We start from the raw sequence: 19,463 nt of genomic DNA on the forward strand, positions 1-19,463 counted from the left end.
TTTTCCCTCGTTTCGTCTCTTATTTCGTTTATTTCTCTCCTGCCTTCAGCTTTTGCACAAACGGAACTTTTATATCTAGGCACGCGCACACTTGTTCACATCCTGTACCACATATCTACACCCCTTCCCTTACGGTTGTAATCGAGTTATGCGGTACAACGTTCGACTAGCGATTCGTTCGTGAAAACTCCCAAGTTTTTTACTTCATGAGATTCGTGTAATATGCTTTGGTGATAAAACCCCTGTAGCTCGAGCGAAAGGCAAAATGAAACTAAGAGCAGAGCGAGGTGGTAAAGGGTGAGAGATGAAGGGGTTGGCGAGCCGAAACACCAATCTTGAGATGCCACAAGAACGTGCATATTGCACACAGTACCAAGATATCCTGCAAATGGGACACAAATCTGATCTGTACAAGTAGTACTATACCGAGCAATATAGGGATAGAAGGAAAATATTTGAGAGTTTTCGCATTCTTACACTTTTATCCACGCAACATAAGTCACGGAAAATATTGGCTAACAGTGGCAAAATGATAGTGTACATATTTAAATAAATTATCGTGCGAAGGCTAGAAAGCTTTCTTTACAAAGGTCATACGTAATGTGCGCATAACGTAAGGGGGCCGATATATTTCTCGCAAGCAAAATAGTCCAGGAGCTAGTGATGAAATATCTCATACCTGACGTTGAATAAATCACCCTGTGACCCTTTTAAAAGTTTTCCAACAAGGACTTAAAGGTCTATTTCTATTTCTTTTGTTCTTTATAGATAAGTTTGAACGACCATTTGTATTCTAATACTGGTTATGGTGACCTATAACAAACTGCTTCTCGTCTTTCGATCGAAGCTTCATTGTTAAAACTATTAATACAGTACGTTAATTTATAGAAACTTTTGAGTGCTGGCACCGTTCATAATACGATTAAACCACTTATTTTAGGTAAACATAATGGTCTAAAAGTGCAGTTGTGAAAATTTACTTTTAGACTATACCGTGTTTTGATTTAATTGGATATAAAATTTCGCAATGTTTAAATGATAATGATAATAGTTTCGTCCTCAGAGTCTCATCAAGGGTATTATTCGAGTTTTTGCACTTTATAAACCGCTGTGGTAATATAAGACGTACGAGAGCATTAATTAAAGTAAGCGTTTGCGTTGGACTAATCGAAAGAATGTTCAAATTGTGCAATAAGGTACCGCATGTTGTGTAAGTAAGAGAGTACTTATCGAGTGTTTTGAACAAGAGGCAGAGCTCATTCATTGGCAAGAGAGGGAGAGGGAGAGGGAACTGGGCGGTAGTAATTGCAGCGTAAACATTTCCCCAGACGCTGATTGCGAGACTCATTATTTCGGCAAGCCTGCGAATTGAGAAGCCGCGCGCGCTCAAGAGTCGAAATCGTCGGTGTCCTCTGCCTTGATTAAGGGAGGCTCTCTCATTATTGCTCATAATCAAGGAGCTACAATGGAAAAGGACAACGAACAAGGAAGCATTCCTGAAAATTCCCTCGACCCTAGAGACGTCTCCGACCTCTTTTGCATGCTCCCCGAAGCTCCTTCCAAATTTTCAAGCTCGCCTCTCAACACCCCCACCCTAGCTCTCCCGTACCTCCTCTTCCTCCTCTCTCCGCTTCTTTCACTTTACCACCGCTTCCTCTCTCGCGAGGTAGAGCTTTTCAGCAAAACCAACTATTTTCAAAGCGCGAAAGATAATCAATTCCAACGAACACGAAAACGCACTTTTTAAATTAGTTTGGCTAGATGAATTCCATTGTTTTCGAAACCTCCTGTTTAAACGAGGGGAGATTAATAGCGTAATCAAAACTGAATATATTTTCACTTGTTTTTCATACTGCTTTCTTTTTCTTTCGGATTTCTTAATTGTTCCGAATATATAATATGTATATATACGATGGTATACACGTTACGCGCGCGTATAGTACTAGTATGATTAATCGTCTTATTCTTCTCCGCGCCCTATAATATAATATAAGAAGATGGGTCAGAGATAAAACGGTTGACTTTGAGAAGGCCAAACCGTTTATGCCAATATTTATGTACTCCAGGAAAAATCTATTCGCGAGCCTCAAATATTTCAGAGAAAGAAACTGAGAGATTTTTTTCAAGCTCTTGGCATGGTGCTTAAGCTTTCCTGAAGAGCAAAGCCAGTTTTTTGGGGCGATAATAAATTGCCACATTTTCTTGGGCAGAAGCGAGTAGAGGCACGGCTTACATACGAAATGGAGCCCTTCCCAGCAGACTCCATCTGACAAATGCGATACACCGTAGCATTTTTGGATGTTGGCGATCCAGGCTGGATAGTAGCTAGTAGAGAGAGAGAGAGAGAGAGAGAGAGAGAGAGAGAGAGAGAGTGAGCCTACGGTTGTCGAGCATGATCTATCAGACTAGGAATGGTAGCTTCATCCCCCGAAATGAGAGTTGAACGCTTTGGCCCGTACTCCTCTCCAAATGGTGACTATATACCTGTGTGTGATAGAGAGGGGATCCGTTCAATTATATCTTATGGCGCCGTTATGCCCAGTAATAGTTCGTCCGTTGTATCCCACTTGCGATTTTCAACGAAAAAACGCCATCGGTCTGCCAAGCTTTTCGAGCCTTCAACGCGCCCGCGCTAAGGCCAAACGACCAATGCTTCAAAGTACAGAAATGAAAATTTATTTCCGCTCTGCTACCTACTTTTTCCCTTCCTTGCGATCTCTCTTTCTTCTCATTTTTTCACCATCATTTTCAAAATCCTCCTATCGCGCTTATCTCTCTTCCTTCAAGCTTCCCGATTATTATTTCCCTGCATTTCTGGTAAAAGAGAGATTTACACAAGCTGTCTTTATACAAAAATTGTCACGGTGATTCTCCGGTATTTATTGTACTATCGACACATATACCCCTACTATGTTATTTACTCAAAATCTGAACTCGAACGAGCTCGCTGTTTAAGGCTAGACTGCTCGCTTCTTCCGGAGAAATCACTGTATTTCGATCTTTCATATCGGAACAATTAATTTAATACTTGAGCAAATAAGAAATCATATTGTGATTTTAAACTTTGACGTTAAATATCTAATAGGAAAGTTAGTATCAGAATGAATTTTATGGGCCATTAATCAAGTAACTTTAAAGCAAATAACAAGCAAAACTGTAATAAGGAAATCATATTTTCAAGAAAGTTGGAGGCCTCTGTTATAGATAGGTGTGGCATCCTTTATAACGCTTCGAAGAAAGCTCGACTCTTCGAAGTGTCAGCCGTCGGGAACTTATAATTAATCGTCTCTACCAACGTGGCTCACCGAGTGGCTATTCGGGCAGAAAAGTTAATTATGAGCGCTTCGCAGATATCAGTTTTAAAAGATATTATCCAGCAGTGTAAAGCCGATTCGCTTGACAAATCATTTGATTTACGACGCTAATAACTCATTCTACCGAAAAAAAAACGAGAGGAAGGAATCGAGAGGATAAAAAAAGTTAATTAAACCCTTAAGCTATCAATTTACTTCATATAATAAATTTGTCAGAGCAATTGTTGCAATTTTTAATCTGATGTATTTTAAGTATGGTAAAGGGAGTGTAGAGATGAGAAAATCTATTTTAATTTATTCAATAAATTCTCGAAGATTTCAAGATGTTAACGAAAGTCAGTTTTAACGATGGAGATTACAACCTACTCGCGAATTCTTTTTCATGCTTCGCACGATCGTTAGAGGGGAAGATTGGATTTTCAGTGTCACTTGGATGGATTCATAAAGCGAAGAAGCTTATACAGCTGCAGCAGTTCTATCTAATCTAATTCGTTCTAACCACCAAAGTTATACTTACATACTCTCTATACACTTATACAGTCTTTATCAAGATGGAAGGATTTTTATTCAATGTCGATAGTAATCATACTCATATACCTCCGCTGCATTGCGATAAGGAAACTGAAGTATTAAAATCTCGATGAGGGTAAATTCTGTTACAAAAGTGGAAATATAATTTTCTTATCGAGTGATACTTAATGGAATAAAATAAAAGGAAGATTGTAAAGTTTGCCAATAACTTTTAGATTCATCGCGATGTTATTTCGGTATGTGTAGCATAGAGTATATAGATATGGGTGGAGTCGAGGGAAAATATAATTTAAGAGTTAAAGCCGAGGAAAGTGATCAATAAAAGCAGGCAGAAGCTCTGTCAACCCGCGACAGTATAGAAATATCAGCTGACGACGTTACATTTCAGTATGTAGATATAGAAGGTCGAGTGGGTACGTCTCTGATGGTTCTTGCGGATAAATTATTCAGGTATCGCGGTGGCACGGAGAGTCCTTAGAGGTTTTATTCCTAGTATTCCGAATTCGCTGATCGATGTCATGCTGAAAGGTCGAATTGCGAGCAGCTAAAAGCCAAAAGTGTCTCGACGATCTTTGCACTGGGCTCTGTCACTATAATTCCAGTAATAAATGTAAATACATTTGATAGATCTGTTCTGCATTACGGTAATTGTATTAAAGAAAATCACTTTTATTTTGTCAAATATCGCTTGATCAGACTTAATGAAATTCCAATGAAATAATGGAAAATGCATCAGCATTACATATTGCGATAATAGCAAATTGATTCCATCCAATGTTATTAGGCGTAACTTTATTAAGTTTACATTAACAGTTTTCAACGCGCGCGCTTATATAACAGGATTAACATTTCGAAAGAATGAAAAACCATTCTGCTTTTCCTTGTTACAGTTAAGGCTAAAAGTAATTGGGGAAAATATATGTACATTTATGTATATGTGGCCTAATCCGCACAAGTATAACGCGTGTCGCTTTTATTGTTCGTAGCCTGCAGTAAACCTATGAGCTTACTCGACGGTTCAGTGCCATGAATTGCACGTAAATTTCAAGGTGTGGCTTAAACAAAGTGTGCCATGAAGATAAATTGGATGAATTTGGTGCATTAGAATATTGACGGGAAGACTTTCGTCATGGGCTTTATCCCCCTGTATCGATCCAAATACTTTAATAGGTCGTTTACGAAATTGATACCAAGGTACTTGCACACTGCTGCTTAATGAGAAGTTAACGCCAGCCTTCTTCGCATTAATCATCGTGGAAATTTAGCGCAGTAGCATAGTCTGTTTGCTCGTTCCGGTAATCCTGGCTGAACCGTTGGCAAGGAAGTGAGTGTACCGAAAGTACCTGATAGTGCGATCAGTGCATTTAATCAGCGATGCTTGTATCATCAAACTGACGTATGAACGAAGCACCGAGCTTAGCGTGCCGCCTCCTCCTCCTCTCTGCAAAATTTCTTTCTTTCCCACAGATAATACGTATTTTTTTTAAAGGAGTCTTACACCAATAACATGTCATTTGAACTTGTACGAAAACTCCGGGGCAAGTGCAATCGAGTAACATTGTCAGGGAATAACTTTGTCGGCGTGTGTGTATATCAATAAACCCTATATAACACTCCGAGTCAACATTATTACAATTGTTCCGCGCGATCAATCGATTACGATGTTTATATTGAAATACCTTGGTACGCAAAAAAGCTATAGGTTACAGTCGAATCATTAATAATTCCAGGGAAACTGCAATGAAATACGCTATCCTTTGGTAATTAACGTTGAACAACTCGAACAATAGAGGAAAATATTATTTGCTGGTAGAGAGTATTTGGAATATTGCTTTCCTGGGATGTTTAATGGGAAATTATCGTAAAGTTTCTTAACATTAATCTCCGTGGAAGCAGAACTGGAGTTAGACCATCCGTTCCGGCAATCCGGTGCGACTAGCGAAGTAGCGAGAGTATGGCGAGGAAAGGCAGAGAGAGAGAGAGAGAGAGAGAGAGAGAGAGAGAGAGAGAGAAGGAGAGAATGTGCCAGAACTTGGTGATCATGCGATTAGGCTATTAACGACCGCCGAGGCTAATATCACTAACACAGGCGACAATCGATTAACCGTCTTCGTAGGATGCTCGCAGCTTGAATTACAAATACTTTATTGCAATAATTGCAAAATATAATCCTTTAAACATATAAATTTAAATATACTCGTTTCAACGAAATCTCAGCCTCGGTATCTCAAAGTTTCATAATTTTACAGGCTTTAAAATCAGAAAGTTTATGCACATAATAATTTAGCAATGAATACCAACTTAAAAGATATGCAACATGGAATAATCTACGTGGACACGCAATCCGCTAGATCAAGCCAAAGACTAGAGACTAAAATACGAAACTCCCGATATATATACATATATATTTATATACACAATATTAAAGATGAAATTCAAAAATTTATATTATATACATTTGAAATGAATATATACATATCGTATCGAGAAATAACAAGTGTGTCAAATATTACATAATATTATAGGGTGATAAATGGATTCCTATGGACGCGTTAATAAAATATAAAAGGTTAAACTAATTATGAATCAGATACTCGGCAGGCTCGTCTTCTATCAGCGTAACCTACATTGATATCTAATATAATCAGAGTAGAGAATCACGGGCGTGTCTCGCTTCACGGCTCCGAGTAAAGTGCGTGCAGGGTCGGCAGCAAGTATTGTTATCGAGACGCTTGAATCGCTGATGGGGAAACTTGGAGCATCATTTGCGTTTCTCAGGGCTTAGGTAGTTTCGAGTGATAGTAAGGCGAGGAGAGAAATGGGGTACAAACTGGCTTGCGTGTAGCTGATCGTGATGCTGATACTGGGGACTGTAATCGATGCTTGTTTTCCTCTCCAATTAATCGAAATAGCCCAGCCTAATATAATAATATCCAGGCCATTCGTCTCGATTAGTACTGCAATTATTATAATTCCATACAGTCTTTTTTACAGTCTCCCTCATTCATCCCTATATACATATATATAGTTGGAGAAGTTGAGGAACCATATATAGATACAGCATATTTTAGCCCAACCGAGTCGAGTCAAGCCGAGCCGAGCCAAGCCGAGCCGGCGGCGGCGGCGCATTTTAAGAAAAATGAGCAGAAATGAAAAAGGAAGACAAGAGGGGTGCAGAGGTCTAAGCCGTATCCATTTACAAGTTTCAAATCGTTCTGCTGGCATGCCTTTTGAAAGAAACCTTTTACCACTCTCTATGCAGAGGAAAATTCTGAAACGCGCTTACGAGCAGCGTGGCTTTTAAACGTTAACATGCTCGCTGGTACAATGGCGGGGTCGCATTATACTCTCGAGCACCGAGGAGAGAGCGTGCAAGTGTGAGCTTTGTAGGGAACGGGGGCGGGTAGCTGGATGATAATATATATATATATATATATATATAAAACAGTATAAGAAGAAGCAGCTGCTTATCACGTTCAACTAAATAAAAACAATCATTCCAGCGAAGCTGCCCTCTCGCGGTTCTTTCTACATTTCAGAACTATATAACATCATAATCCTATGTTATTATTATTGTAAACGGAATTCATGCAGATATCTGCATAGAGTTTCCCTAAAATTCAGGTACACATCTGTATATATATATATATATATATATACTGTGTGCGTCATATACGCAGTTGGGCTTTATCGCACTTTCAAATAACTCGACTCGGATTTTTTGGGGAAAAGGAAAGAATTTTTAGGGAAGAAAGAAAATGGAAAATTTCGATGCGATTTTTCTAGAAAGAAGCGCATCCGGTGTTCAAGGGACAGCTGATGACGCACTTTTTCCCTGCTTCCTCCTTGGTTGACCCACGCAGCCGCGATAACAGGGCATTTATCCACTTTTACTCTGGCCACTGCGCGAAAATAGGGCTTTTCAGCTCCCCATGATCCCACAAGGGGAATAAATTTCCTTATGAAAATGCGAGCTAGCTTGGTCACTTGGTCTTTTGAAATTTATCGATATCTCAGAAGAATGCTGACCACGCCACCTATACTGGCCATATCTCTAGGCCATTCTTTCTCGCTTTTGACACCATAAAAAAATGATAAAAAGACTAAATCCCTTAACCCCGCATGGCCAATGAAGCATTTCGCTATCACCAAGGAAATATATAGGCGTTTGCTTCTTTTTTACTTATCTGTAAAATTGCAAATAAAACACGCTTTCTATAGTATAAAGTTGGTCAAGTTTAATAATAAAATAAAAGAATGCCACCAAGAGACTATGTAGAGAGAAAACTTTTTATGGCAGGGTCGAGACAAGTGCAATGAATGCAAAGAATCCTACTGGTGAAACCTGCAACTGCAAGAGCCGTCCAACTATTAAGAAGCTTAAAGATTATATATATATATATATATACTAACCGTGGAAGAGAAACAAAACACTTATATCTATTAAATTCAAAAGCTAAGCTTGTAATATATACAAAGTAATAATTTTGACGAATCAAGTAGAAGAAGATGACGGGTGGCAGAAGAGGCAGGTGTAGCAAAAAGAATTGCGCTTACCCTGCGATATCCCAGTTACCATTATACGAGCTTAATTATGAGCCACCTATCGCAGTTTTAGAGTGAAGCTGCTTTAGCACGGAAGCACTTACTCCTCGTTATCTTAAACGACATCGCACGCGGATTCGTCGCATAACTCCCGCTCGCTGGATAATTCGAGCTTGAATTAGTGGCGTCGGAGAAACCCAGCGAGCAGAGGACGAGATTAAAATCGCTTGGAGAACAATGCAAAGTTTTTAATAACTCTTGATGCTTGATTAAGTTACGGCTCCTCTCTTTCTTCATCTCTCCGCCGTTTTTCCTCCGTGCTTTTTCCATCTGCGATAGAAATTGATTTTATTAAGCGATGCTCTTAGGCCACGCATTCAAGCTGAACAATGTAAAAAAAAAAAAAAAAAAAAAAAAACAGGAAAGAAGGAAAGAGAGAAACGAGAGAGAGATTACAATCGGCTAGCCAAATGAAAACTTTTTAATGGTATATACCCGATAGCTTAACAATACACTTTACATTGATTAATTTAATAAAGGCGAAGAGGAATGCTCCCTCGATCGGCTTAATTAACGATTGAAATTAAATCCCGCTAGATGGTAGATTCGAAGGAAATTTTACGAGTAATAGTCACGTACTAGGTACTATCTAATTTGCAGAATCCGATCTTTAAGCAACGATTTTCCTTTCTGTTTCAGGCTTTGGCTTTGTCACGTTTCAGAGCGAGGACGTGGTGGACAAAGTCTGCGAGATTCATTTCCACGAGATCAACAACAAAATGGTGAGTTGTTGGTTGGCCAACAAAGCGGCCGTTCCTAAGTAAAGTGTGTACCCCCTTACCTACGTACCCGCAAAGGTGGCATCAAACTGTATTTGCTTTCCGCTTTTCGTCGTGAACACGGCGTCGAGCGGAATTAATTTTCCGGATAATTGAGAAGGGCTGCTACCGTTATTTGCATTTGACACGCACGCGCTAGAGCACGTGAACACACAGCCAGAGACGAATGATGCTCGCTCCTGTAGAAAAAGGCAGGTACTATATTAGAAATATGCCTCTCTTGTGCAACCGCAGCTCGTCATTCTGCACCAGGCCTCGATAATTCCATCATTACAGCTAGATTTTGATCGATAAATGCTTAAGATGCCACCTTGCCAAACCTCGATACCTATTTGCTACCCATACAACACACTCCACTGAAAGTTGTCTCGTAGACATCTTTTAGTCATCCAATTGACTAAAGTACGTCCAAAAGAAGTCGCTTTAAGTCACGTAATGCTGTATGATCCATAAAAAATCACTTGCACAGATGCAGTAAGTTATGCATTTAAATTGGGAAGCACTCTCTGGAAAATTCCCGTTTCTCCAATTATATAAAATAAAATTTATAAGGTTACACATGAGTTGTAGATATTAGGAGATAAACGAAGCGGGATTTGCATGCAGAAGCCAAGCAGATGAAGGAATGATATTTTTGACACATGTGATTTGTTGGGTGTTCAAGGTGGAGTGCAAGAAGGCACAGCCAAAGGAAGTGATGCTCCCAGCGAACTTGGCAAAGACGCGAGCGGCCAACAGAGGCGCATATGGTGAGTTGGTGATGGTCGCGACACCTAGCCCCACTACGTACCGTTACGCGCCATACCCCCTCCCCTCGGCCGCAGCTGCGGCAGCACATGCAGCCGCAGCGGTAAACGCCGGGAACCCTCACCACCACCACCACCACCACCACTTGCTCGCGCCGATAGTGGCCACCGCGAGCGGAGCTCCAGGCGCGGCCGCCAGCTATCAGTTCGCCGCTGCCGCGGGTGCGGCTGCACCGGCCGCCGCTGCGGCCGCCACCACAGCGGCCGTCTACGACGTGAAGCGGGCCATAGCAGCCGCAGCCGCGGCCGCAGCTGCTGCCTCCTACAGGCCCCATCCGATCGCCGCTGCGGCTGCCTCCCGTGCCGCTAGCCTCACCTACTCCATGAGCGATCTCCTCGGTGTTCAAGGATTGGACATGAGCACCGTTTATCACCCCATACCTGCCATCGGTCTATGACCAACGATACTCGCTCCTCTCTCAAGGCCCCAGTAAAATCATCCTCCTTCTCCTTTTCCTCATCATCGTCATCGTCATCGTCAAGTCGTAGCATATCTCTCTCTATCCGTTTCTCTATTCTCTTCTCTCTTTTATTTCTACCAATTTCTATTAGATATCTATATCGATAAGAGAACTCTCGGAACCCATCCCTCTTCGAAGCTACATACTTACCATGGCTGAAATATTCTTTTGGGAATGTACTCGTTTTATCGATTTTCACAACTATAGCACTGCTATACTCCCTATCAGTCTGACCTGCAGAGTTCCTCTTATATATATATATATATATACACGGAGATGTTTACGATTTTCTCTCCAACACACATATAGATATATTTATCTTTTTACCAATGGTAGCGTTACTAAAAGGAAAATCCTTATATACTATTCTAATACAAATGTGTATAGGCAAGATATTATCTCTTCGTTATAAAATTCCGTTCATTGCGCGAGCAATTATCTCCAATTTCATTATAATCGCGCATATCGCTAAATTAATTCGTTACATTCCAGCATTCGTTCCCTTCATTTATATTCTATCCAAGTGTTTTAATTGCGAGAAAAGCCGAAGCAAAAACATTGGTATTCGAGATTGTGATGCAAATATCGCGAGGAGCATTGTAAAAAGAAATGTCAACTCGCGGATAGCAATTATCGATTGACCCGTTGCATTGTTAGGGCGGTTCGGAACAACTGTGATTATAGTTACAACGGAAAGTATTGTAGAATTCATGGAAATATTAGCGATTTCGAAAGAAATTTACTAGACCCAACGGGACCTCATATTTCTCTAGCGAAAATTCACGTAGTGATAAATTGGACAATTATTGCTATAAAGACTGGGTAGTAGTTTTGCAAATCTGTCTAGGACAATAATGATGTGTTCAAATTTCTCAGAGGAATCGAACCGAAAATGCTCATCGGAAAGTTACGTCTTGCACGAGAATAATATAGGTTTTTGTAACGAGGAATTATCGCGTAAATCAGGGCAAAACAAGACGGCCGAAAAAAAATAAATAAATAAATAAAGAAAGAAAGAAAGAAAGAGAAGACAAATGGAAGAAAGGACTTGAGAAAAGAGATGCCAATTCGGAAAGTAAAGGTCTAATTCAGTTTTACGATGTCAGTCGACCGACTAATATATCCGATAATTAAACGCAGCGTCTATCACAATTACCGCTAAAAGCACTTCAATTAAAATCCTATGGAACTTAATACCGTGAGGCTTCCGGCAAGAGAGTGCCAGGGCTTGCCTGTCAAGCCAGAGGCCGATGGTCGGTCATGCCGTCACGAGTCTTTCACGGCCGAAAGAAAAGGATAATTCCTCTTTGTAGTTGTAGCCTCTCGTGCGGGTGAGAACTCTGTCAATTCTTGGTAGATCTTAGCGATGATTTTAGATAGAAAAGTAGTAGTGAACGCTCTCAACGAAATTGCACATTCATCGGGCTATAACGATACACGACGACCGACCAAACTTTATAATCCCAGGGGAGTTATATGCATACATGCTCCCATAGTTTCCCTCGGAAGGTCATCGCAAACATCACTATTTCCTTTGGCAAACCCAAATGGATCGCTCTCTCCTTTTTCAATGGGAGTAGGAAAATTGAGTGAAAATCGCTTCCAAGGTAGCGGCACGTTTTGTGTTTCCAATGAGAAATTGATACGCCGGACGAAGGCGTAGGTGTAGGTACAGGCGAAGAGCAGCAAGCGGTGGTGTGGTAATTTAGGGAGCGCGTCGAGAGTTTTGCAGCAAATTGGTATTATTTGCCTGGTACATACTGCTACCTCTCTCATACGTCGCGCCTTTCAACATATTTTTCGCACATAACTTCATGAAATTTCATAATAATCAAAGTGACAACAATTACGTTGATAAAATTCGTAAAGAATAATAACGGAAGAGTGTCCATCTCCACAGCAACGTTGATAACAATGACGTTAATAATCACTCTTAGAAAATAATGATATTCGTAAGCATTGTCAAGAAATACAACTATAATACATCATAGTTTCAATTTACTTAATCCCTGAAGGGTTACTATTCGTATATACATATATGTCTATATATATATATATGAAAATAGTATACGTGAATCATCTTTTGGTTTATACGTATCACCAGTAAATTGATCTGCGTATTTGGTAACTCCATAGTATTTGATATATATGTTGAAATTGTTATTTTATGAAAGCCGCATTATTACACCTTATAGTTTTTTGTGATAGACTTATAAATTATATACATATCGAAACATATATTTATATTTACATATTATATTTATATCTATTTATATCTAGGTAACTATTAGGTAAATATTTGTGTTGTTAAAGACCTTAGAAACTATTAAGATTTAGGAGATCTAGGTTCGATTAGTTAGAGTGACTAATTTTGACAAACTTATATTACCATATAGGTACGTTCCTAATGCTGATATCTCTAGTGGATTTTAGAATTTTTGGAGAAGTTATTATATAATAACGTTAGCTTAGAATATACTCTAGGCGCTGCTTCGTGGAAAATGATCGGAGCCTCTAGTATCTATAAAAATGATAAGGCTCAAATGTTCTTGCGTCCATCGCGTATTTTCTATTAAATCTCCATTAGTTTACCGTGCTCGTATTTTTCAAATGTATTTTCCAAATGAACATTAGATACACAACTTTAAAAAGCATATTTCACGAAGTAGTCGCATTTTCAACGGCTTTTAATCTGAAACCTATTACATTGTACCTACTTTTTAACAAGCTACGTTATATATAGTTATGTTACATTACTAAATAGTCCCGTATATAATTATTATATCTATAGGGTATATGTATACTAACTCTATATGCGCATACCTATCTTTACCTATACCTTATACCAATTCTGTACCTTACTTATATTCGGTACATAGTATTCAACACTTTTAAGCTACATAGTGGTTATATACCTTAATATTAATGCGTGAGACGTGTGTCCTAGAAAGTACGTACTGTGCCCGAGAGGCTCAACACTGTCAGTTTCGTAAGTAGACCAGATCTTAACACACGAGGTTTCCTTTTGTCGATGCCTTAATGCTTTTTTAGACCAGAGTTTGATTAGGCGTCGATGAGCAAAATGTATAATTAGCCTTGACAAAAAAGCATTTATTCCTAGCAAATCATTTTAGTCGATTGCTCTCTTCCGCCAATTCCAAAGTCTCTAACCGATCACACAAATCCTCGTGATTTTTCTTCCTGTGTTTTTTTAATTTCTTAAATATCAAATGAGAAAGTAGAGAAAGCAAGCACATATTAAGCATTTTAAAAAGAAATATTTTCTCCACACTATGCTGACAAGTTCTTGATGAGACGTAAATGTTAATCGACCGACAGCGATCGTAAACTCGACCGAGGTGAACATCACGTTCGCCTCGAGCTGTAAAAGACAATTAATGTTAATGTCGTACGTAAATGTCTGCTCTACTACATGAAATCGATTTGTTGCATCTGAGAAAGTACATGCACATTTATAGCATATATTAATAGACACAACAATAATGTACACACACACACACACACAATGTCTATCTATTATAACGAATGAAGCTACAGTGCCAAAAAAACGCACCCATTTCCAAACGTATATCTACACACATGCAAATCTATAGATTTGCAAATGTATACTATAATTGATTGTTCAAAGTTAATGCGCATCGATACACTTATCAGTGAAATATTAATTAATTGGTTTTAACGATGATTCAATAAATTGCATGTAATGTTCGAAGAACCATGCTCTTCTTAATCTATCTTTAAATTGAGAGCGAATAATAGAGAAAGTGTGAGAGAAAGAGAGAACAACAAGATCGAAAGTTCTCTGAATTTACTTAGCAATAACCAGCCCTGTGTAGAGAGACATTAGGTACGAAAATCAAAAATATTAATCCATATTATGTATCAGTGTATATTAATGGCTAGAATAAATGCTCATACTTTTTCCATCTGCGTATATTGTGAGAGCAACGTCGATATGGACTCTAGAATAGTCAGACAGTAGTGTAGTATTGTGGTCAGTGTTTTCTTTAAATATTGTATCGTCGATTTAAATGTGGTAGTAGTATCAGCTCTGTGCCATTCATTGTAGTGAATGCCTTGTGTACGTAATTTCCAATATACTATAAGCTTGAGATAAAGAGTCGACTGGAAAGATTGTCGATTCTGGAAAATATGTCGAGTCCCCTAGGTGATTCCTCGGGCAAGCTCCGATAGAGCTTTGAGAAAAAGTTATTCACTATACGCCATAGTATAGTATATATATATATATATATATATATATTTGGTTGGCACATTGCTGGTATTTAGTCACTTATAATAAGCTACATAGCCAGCCTAGCAAATACTATTGAATTGTAACTCTAATTAACCAGTACCTTTAAGGCTACAATAACCATAGATCATAGGAGGGTTTATTTTGTCGTAGATTGAAAACACCTCGGCAGCGCGTAGTTACTAGTATCTTTATTACACAGTTTAGTCGGTGCGCTATATAGTCGATACGGTATAAACACATACATAGTCAGAGTCTTAGTTGTGTGGTCTTTTGAATTAGTAACGAATTATGAAATTTCATGGATGCCTCTTTTATTTGTTAATTACTTTCTTTCTTCTTCAATCTTCATTTTTCTCTCTATCTCACTCTCTATCTTTCTGTCTATTTCTGTCTAACCTAGGAAGCTTCTATTCCTCTTAATTTATCCCATTTATCGTTTGAACCTAGTCGTCCGATATGATCAACTCGCACAATCCATCGAATTTCTGCAACGCTTCGCTTCATTTTTAACTTACCTCCATGTAAATATATTCAATGTCTATGCAATCCTTTGCCTGCCCGAGGAAAGATATTGGAAACAATAGCTTTATTTAGAGCATAAATAGACGAGTGAAATAAGCGAAGATTAAAAGGCTATTGGTTTTTGGAGGAAACTTCAAGTCCAAACCGATATAATGTCTCACGCGCGACCAATACTTTTCTTCGTGCTTACGTAGTTGCAGAGATTTCGATGAAAACCAATATACTCTTGAAATTGAGAAATGGGAGAAGAATCAACGTCATAGTTAATGAATAATTAAGACCTCGCTGATAAGCGGAGAGAAGTAATTAACGAATTTATTTTTCCTTGTAGATTTTATGTGGTCACTGGGAGCATTACCAGATGGTGAGTACAAAAACTGCACGCTGACACCTAATAGCTGTATACAATGTAAGAAAAGCAGACAACTATTACTTATCAAGTATAATAGATAGATGTATAAAATAAATTAAGATTGGTCTAGAGCCTAGAATGGTTTAGGCAGCGTATTGCTCCTAGAGGGAAGTAACGTTTGATTAATGTTGCGTGAATGATTTGTTCGCAGGTTTCCCAGCAGCGTACGCAGCTTACGCGGCAAACCGCGGCTATTCTGGGTATCCTAGTTTTGGACTACCCTATCCGACAGGTAACCACCTTAGCCTTAACCACCTTAACCACCATAATGCGGCCCACATCGCGCCCTTGAACCTGAACTTAAACCTAATACAGGCGCAGCACACGCCCCATCACAATCCGCCCACTCCGACGCCTCTCTTTTACCATCCCAATTTAGACCTTTACAACGCCATGCCTCTGTGAACTAACTCGATTGATGATCATTCGAATTGTGCGCACACTTTAACCCATCGCTGCTCACTAACCGTGCTGCTGCTCTGCTGTCGCATCCGTCTCTAATCATGACGAAACTCCGATGCCACCATGCAGGAGACACGGGGATACTTTTCGTGTGCGCAACGCTATATAGTATATATACGGTCTAATGAAAATTCTATATATAGTATATATGGTGCGTTTAAAAACCCGAAACCTCACAGAATCGATCCTGGCGCAAAAGCCAATATCGAATACCTGCTAGAAACACTTTTTCTGCATAAAGAAACGAGCGTGAAACACTCTCCTCCTCTCCTATCGGTGGCCAATTATACACGTTCCGCTCTTACGCTTCGGGTTGATCTTCGTCTCTATACCCATGCACCTGCCCCCTATGTCTACCGATTCTCTTCAAAATCTTCCTCCCTCCAACTTTTCGGTTCGATATTTGCGCGAGAATGTTTTTCTCGCCTAAATATATACCAACCGAGAGAGATAGTGAGAGAGAAAGAGAGAGAGGGGGGGGGGGGAGGGATTGAAATGCGCACCTCGAGAAAACTACACTTGTATAGTTATTATCATTCGATGCTCTGTTCCCAAACGTATTTACGAGAGTCTCGTCTAGCCAACTATTTAAACTGATCACGTTTAACCCTATGCGGAAGCATTACTTAAAATGATAAAAAAAAAAAATAATAGCGATATAATAAGAGTCATTCATAATGAGATTCTACTGAACAGCGAGTTTTATAAAAGCATCGTTGCCTTGTGGAGTAGGGAAAGGTTAAAGATTTGTATTGCTGTAAATTCGGGAGTCGTTCGCATCAGTACCTATGGAAATGCAAACAAATTTTAGAGCGTATGTAAAGAAACCAAGTTTTAATCTCGTCTCTCAATTTAAGGTTTAAGTACAGAAAAAGAACTATAATGTTTTTGTGCAATTTAACGCCTTAACCCACTCCTTATCCATACGACAAACAGGCAATAATGGTTTCGTAACAAAACAAACACTTATTGTTATGAAAAATTCTATATCATTTTTCTACATACTTTTATTCGATTATATATACATATTCATTAATAAAATGCATTAACCAAGTTTCGAATACTATTAGAATGATAATAAGTGGGGTTGAAGTTTGGTAGGGAGAGGGAGGGGGAGGACTAGTAAAATAAAATTTAGTTAACGCGAAGATCGGGACCGTGCAATTTAAAGGGCCTTGTGCCATTGCGTGGATGCGGAGTAGGATAAATAATTATCAGAGTGCTCGTACGAGGTAGGGATAACGGAGGGAAATATTGATTGGCAGCAATGTGAGAGAAGCTCATTGTCCGGGTCGCTATTAAACCGTTAATACAAAATGTTTACAATCACGCAAGCTCGGGAGGGCACTACTGCAAAATCATGGTAGAAACGGCTAATTACCCATAGGCAGGTCCGTTTTTATTTTCTTTCTTTTGGCCGATTCAAGCGTTCTTCATATTCGATTTCAACTCGAAATGAAAATCGCAAATCATCGATAGGCCACAAGTGGCTACGAGCAAAAGTCTGAAAGCTCTTATTTGGCAAGCCTCCAACCGAATTTTACGATGGACCGTTCCGTCAGTCTTCCTACACACACACACATATATATATATATATAAGAAAAAATAATACATACACATAAAGCACTTGGAGAAAATGGCGTGCCCTAGATCCCAACTGAATAACATTCACGTCTGTACTTTATTTTTGTATAATCTCAGTTTTTTTACCTTCCTCATTTCGTATTTATGTTTGGTACATTTCAAGCACGAAATAACTGTTGACGATAGATGAAATGCAATTATGAGATCGTTAAGAATCGACATTAAAGAAAATTTACATTATCTTCATTTATTAAAAATTCCCGAACGATAATAACCTTACACGTATAGTTGCTTTGGCGCTCTTGCTGTTAGTTTTCCATTTGTCTTTACTTCCATATCGTACAGAAAGTAACATTAGATTATGAGTTTACTGTTCTTTTGCCATTGCTGCTCTGCTAATATACCTTTTTTTAAAATATTTCTTTACCTCGTAAGCTTGCACGAGCAATAACATCAACGGTAGAAATGTGACAAAAACTCCTCCAAGCATGTCATTTATATTTTTAACAAATCTTCTAATACCAACTTAACACCGCACAAACTATACACCCGGTGCCCTAAAAGCCCAGCAATAGGAATGTAGATGAGCGAATAAATTTAAGAAGAAGAGTTTGTTTTCCGTGAACTATTACGCAGTGTTTTTTCGCGAACCATTTGCCACTTGGAAGAACGTTCGATTATTTGGGGTGGGGTATGCTTATATGAACAATGAATAATGTTTTTCGGACGTTGATTTATTCCTGAAAATATTGCTTTTATCTTATTCCTGCATCGATCGCTTGTGTGCAGCTTTCCTACGACGATTTGGAGAAACGTAAAGTGACACATCCCAAATCACTCCCCCATACCCTCCTGTGACCTGCTACTTAACGTGTTTGAATTAAACCCATTCATTATATTAGCAATTATACTCCGCTTTACTGCGTCTCTTATTACAAATGGTTCACGAGGCATGGTCGTAAGAAAAGGAAGGCACCGCCATAATGATGGATAGCCGTAGACGAAACCCTGCGAAACGTCCATATTCCCAATGTCCGAAAAACATTTCTTGGCAATACCCTCGATATCATAAGAGGGTATACCATATTTATGCGCGATTTAACGTATCGCTTATCGAATAAAAATATTTTTTCTCCTTTCAACGGTACTGCGGATTATTGACAATACATCTAGAGCAGCGTCCAAAGTTAAATTTATTATTTCCAAATTCTCTACTACTTACTTATTAAATTGCACATTCGCGGTAATTAAATATCTCGCACTATATAGGAACGATAATTACTTTTCCTATCAATTATTTCTATACTACGATATTTTCTCAGGTGCAAAACGAAAATATCCTTGAAGCGCTTCTGTTGGCACCGTTATTTATTTAATATTATTTTAAAGACTAATAAAGCACTATTGGCGAAACGGCATAAGAGAATGAAGGCTGGGCAAACGGGGCACCGGGCATGCAGTTTGTTTGGTATAAAACACCGGCTTCACCTTGCACTAGTTGACTATAGTTTGGCATAGTAGTGTGATGACATGACACGTAGTGCTCGAGTGTAACTTTTGACAAGACTTTTCTCGAATCGTATAATTGTGTTAAATCATTTAACACAATTACGCTCGATGAGAAAGAAACAACAACGAGAGAGTATATATTAAGACTAGGGACTTAGGGGGTTGGTGGTACTTTCAGGTGCCTTGGGACTACCGCCCTTAT

General features: G+C 39.0%; 2 protein-coding genes across 4 annotated transcripts in view; both read left to right on the plus strand.

Moving 5' to 3' along the window:
* LOC136784726 (RNA-binding protein Musashi homolog Rbp6-like) overlaps positions 1–19,463 on the plus strand; it is a 79,863-nt gene that overhangs the window by 39,600 nt on the left and 20,800 nt on the right. For 2 of the 3 annotated variants that reach the window (XM_066745600.1, XM_066745601.1), the window contains exons 2-5: positions 9,090–9,172; positions 9,894–9,978; positions 15,626–15,658; positions 15,858–15,938. In XM_066745600.1, coding sequence (XP_066601697.1) covers positions 9,090–9,172; positions 9,894–9,978; positions 15,626–15,658; positions 15,858–15,938 — 282 coding nt within the window. Of the gene's footprint in view, positions 1–9,089; positions 9,173–9,893; positions 9,979–15,625; positions 15,704–15,857; positions 15,939–19,463 lie in introns of all 3 variants that reach the window. The other variant, XM_066745599.1, reaches the window with a different exon arrangement.
* On the plus strand, positions 9,990–11,324 carry LOC136784728 (transcription factor Maf-like). The gene has a single exon (XM_066745602.1). It carries the CDS (start codon positions 9,990–9,992, stop codon positions 10,431–10,433), a length of 444 nt encoding a protein of 147 aa, XP_066601699.1. The 3' UTR covers positions 10,434–11,324.

The sequence above is a fragment of the Prorops nasuta genome, unplaced genomic scaffold, assembly GCF_024137725.1.
Source record: "Prorops nasuta isolate Cenicafe-Biocafe unplaced genomic scaffold, Cenicafe_Pnas_1.2 PNAS00067, whole genome shotgun sequence".
In the NCBI taxonomy this organism is placed as follows: Eukaryota; Metazoa; Arthropoda; class Insecta; order Hymenoptera; family Bethylidae; genus Prorops; species Prorops nasuta.

Bases quoted from the DNA above. Each gene is read 5' to 3' on its own strand.
- LOC136784728 (XM_066745602.1), top strand. From the start codon at position 9,990: ATGGTCGCGACACCTAGCCCCACTACGTACCGTTACGCGCCATACCCC.